This window comes from Fukomys damarensis, unplaced genomic scaffold (genome assembly GCF_012274545.1).
Source record: "Fukomys damarensis isolate Sample0158 unplaced genomic scaffold, DMR_v1.0_HiC HiC_scaffold_37, whole genome shotgun sequence".
NCBI classification, from domain to species: Eukaryota; Metazoa; Chordata; class Mammalia; order Rodentia; family Bathyergidae; genus Fukomys; species Fukomys damarensis.
This window is the reverse complement of record NW_022900949.1, coordinates 17,912,804-17,916,510: the sequence shown is the minus strand read 5'-3', so window position 1 is coordinate 17,916,510 and position 3,707 is coordinate 17,912,804. Positions and strand designations below refer to the sequence as shown.

Sequence of the window (3,707 nt, the reverse complement as noted above, 5' to 3'; positions counted from 1 at the left end):
ACTGTTGGATAATACCCCTTTTGTGGAAAGATTATGCATTGTTTTTCTTCCCTAGAGGCAGCTACTTCTGTGACTTGGGGTTCTTTGGTACCATACTTACCTCTAAGGTTTTAGATATGCTTGAATTTTTATGTCCTGATGTTTTCCTGTTTTAGGAATTACCTGTTTATTTCCCCTCCAAAACTAAACGATGCTGTTATTTTCGCTCTTGTGACATTCACTGCGCATATCCTTTTTCATCTCTGTACCTTTCAAGTAGTTTGTGGAGAACAAGTTAGCAGCCAGTTTTGTTGGTGTTAGAAGGTAAGACTGAGGTCAGCAGTGAAGAGCAGTCTGAGCAGTCCCAGGGGGTGACACACAATGCCTGGGGGGCAGCTGGACACGCCGCGTGCTGTTCCGCGTTACTGTGCCAGGTGGGTGTGCTGCCCTTACTCCAAGGGGCATCTGTCTTCCAACGCTGTGTGCTCTACAATCGCTGGGCAGCCCACAGCGAAGGTCACTCGGCGAGCGCCTCACTCTCATGACACGCAGAAAACAGCGCTGTGGAGAACCATCTCCCAACACACCGTGAAGTTAGGGTGAGGTCGGTGTTCACATTTCGCAGTATGAGGGCTGAGTAAGGTATTAAACGATACTCCTTTTTTTCTTTCCTGAACATGTTTTTATTACTGCTGGGGTTAGTTGTCTTACTTTTCATTTGCTTAGTTTTCTTTATATCTTATCAAGAATTCAATCCTTAATTCTAACATTTATTTAAAAACCCAGCAAAAGCTAGGCGTGTAATCCTAGCACTCGGGAGGCTGAGGTAGGAGGATCACTGTGAGTTCGAGACCAGCCTGGGCTACATAGTGAGTTCCAGGTCAGACTCAACTACATAGTGAGACCCTGTCTCAAAAAACCAAAACCAAAACCAAACCAAACAAAAAAACCCCAGCAAGCTTGCTGGGCAGGCGTGGTGGTTCAGTCCTGCAATCCCAGCCCTCAGGCAGGATTACTGAGTTTGAGGCCAGTCTGGGCTACAGTGAGTTCAAGGCCAGCCGGAACTGCATAGCAAAAGCCTGTCTACAATATAAAGCAAAACAAACACAAACCCTGTTAAAACCCTTAGACAGTCTACGAACTTCATCTGTACGAAGCCTTCTGGAGGCCCTGAGCTGCGCTGGCCTTGCCATCCTGCGCCTGGTGTGCACTCATCTCGGCTCGCACTTGACCATCACCCTTGGGGATCTCTGGTTTGCCCTGTTCCCACGGTGCCTGATTTCCAGTCTGTGACAGCGGGCAAACCCAGGGCTGGTGTATGATTTGCTTTTCTTTGAAGGCAAAAGGTGTTGGTACTCATGATAAGTGGGGTTGGGTTAGTCTGGCTACTCATCTCTAAAACATTTACCATGACTGATCTATGAAAAAGGGCATGAAGATGTAAAATTTTGGGACTTTGTTCATGTTCAAATGTCTTTACTTTTCCTTTCAGAAGTTTGAAGATGATAGTGCTATTTTCTCCCCCACCTCTGAGACAAGATTCTCCTTGAACCTTTGTGTAGCTCAGGCAGGCCTCAGCCTCCTGAGTGCCTGAGAACATTAATTTTATTTATTTATTTTTGTTTTTTATTGGTGGTATTTCCTTTTTATTTCCAGTTGCAACTGTTAAGAAATTTGAAGACATGTCAGATACTTTAAAAAGTTTTTTGGCCGGGCGTAGTGGCATATGCCTGTAATCCCAGCACCCTGGAGGCTGAGGCAGGAGGATCGCTGAGTTTGAGACCAGCCTGGGCTACATAGTGAGTTCCAGGTCAGTCTCAATTACATAGTGAGACCCTGCCTCAAAACATGCCCCCCTCAATTTTTTTCCTCTTTGGACCTCGAAGGATGTCTGACACTTGACTTACATGTTGGTGTGGAAGATCTGCCGCCACAGTAGTACTGTGGACAGGTGACTGCATTTCTCCCTCGCTCATGCACACGTGTGTAAACTGGCCAGCTAGGCTCAGCTGGGTGGGGCAGTTAACCCACTGTCCTTCTCCATGGCTGTCCTCTTCGTTCTCGGACCAGCGAGCATGTCCGGGAGCAATGGGACGATGCTACCACCCTAGTGAGAGGACTACTCTATTCCAGTGACTGGCATGGGCTGGATGGGGGCGGTAGCCCGTGCTCCTGGGTCTTTTTCCATGTTGGGCATTTGCCCTTTCAATCTGCAGACCTTTGACCTGTTTGATTAAAATCATCTGTTCATTCTGCCTGGAGATCCCACTATTTGGACAGTGGATCTAATCATGTCCCTCAAATTTATCTTTTCTTAGTTTCCATCTATGTCTTTTTACTCTACTTTGTGGCAAATTTCTTCAACTTTCAACCCTTTAGCTTTATTTCTGTTGCCAGCTTTTAACCCTTTTCCATTTAAAGTCTGACTGTCAATGGTGACACTTTCGAAGCTTGCTGTGTGTAGCCTTTTCCACTGCTCTGGCTGTCTCTTCCTTCCCTGGTCCCTTCCCCGTACTGCGGGGGCTGGAATCCAGGGCTGCTCCTTCCTTCCTCCCTCCCTTTTCTTGAGCTGGCAGTTGAACCCAGGGACTTCTACAGGCCATGCAAATGCTGTCACCAAGCAACACCCCCAGCCTTGTCTCTTGAGAGTTCTGTTAGGTATCCAGTAAGAGCTGGTTGTCTCCCAATATTTAGGAAACAGTCGATAGGAGACTTGAGTGAGGCTTAGAAATGGTGAGTTTCTCTAACAAGCTTTCTGGAAAAGCCATTTAAAGTTAGGAACATCAGGCCACATCTCTTGATATTTTATTTATTTATTTTTTTGGTTTTTGAGACAGGGTCTCACTATGTCGTTGAGAATACCCTGGAACTGTGTAGCCCAGGCTGGTCTCGAACTCACAGCGATCCTCCTGCCTCAGCCTCCCGAGTGCTGGGATTACAGGCATGACCCACCACGCCCAGCATCTCTGGATATTTTAAATGGTCTTTGGGGTGGTAAAATTTATCACAGAACATTCTGCAAAATTCCTACCAGAAGATTAACTCATTGTTATCAATATTCTGAGAGCTGATTTAGGGTTGTTAAATCTAAGTAGTCATCACTAAAACAAACTCTATAAAATCATCAACCCATGAATTCAATTTATAGCACCAATTATAGTGGTATATCTTTCACTGTAACATTTTATTTACATTTTAAACAGGGCCTCACTATATAGTTGACCCTGGCTTTGAACTTACTATGTAGCCCAGGCTGGCCTCGAACTTGCAGTGGTCCTCCTGCCTCAGGCTCCTGCTTGCTGGGATGACAGGATGTGCCACCATGCCTGGCTTCACTGTAACTCTTTGAAACTTGTATTATCCTTGTTAACCACATTATAACAGGGCCCTGGGATAGTAATGGAGAGTAAAACCACTGAGACCAACATGCAAAAGGAATAACAACATTTAATAGACTACTGTAGCAGAAAACTTACTTATGGTATGTTCAATTTTGAACTTTGCCTTTTTACAGGTTAAGTATGCTGAAAGTCTTAATAAGTTTAAGAGACCTTGTGAGCTGAATTTTAATATATTTTTAAAAGAATGATGTTGACAGGTAGTCTGTTCGTTAAATTATATTTACTAAGGGGCTGGGGATTTAACTCAGTGGGTCCTCTGCCTGCCTTATAAGCACAAGGTACCAAGTTTGATCCTGGTACCAAAAAAAAAAAAAAAAAAAAAAATAA

At 44.7% G+C, this 3,707-nt stretch overlaps 1 protein-coding gene across 1 annotated transcript in view; it reads right to left on the bottom strand.

Annotated features, from left to right (window-relative positions):
- Window positions 1-3,267: 3,267 nt before the first annotated feature.
- Window positions 3,268-3,707, bottom strand: part of Mastl (microtubule associated serine/threonine kinase like) — a 28,615-nt gene continuing 28,175 nt past the window's right edge. The window contains exon 13 of the mRNA XM_033759753.1: window positions 3,268-3,367. Within this exon, the coding sequence (XP_033615644.1) occupies window positions 3,312-3,367 (56 nt within the window). The 3' untranslated portion in view covers window positions 3,268-3,311. The remainder of the gene's footprint in view (window positions 3,368-3,707) is intronic.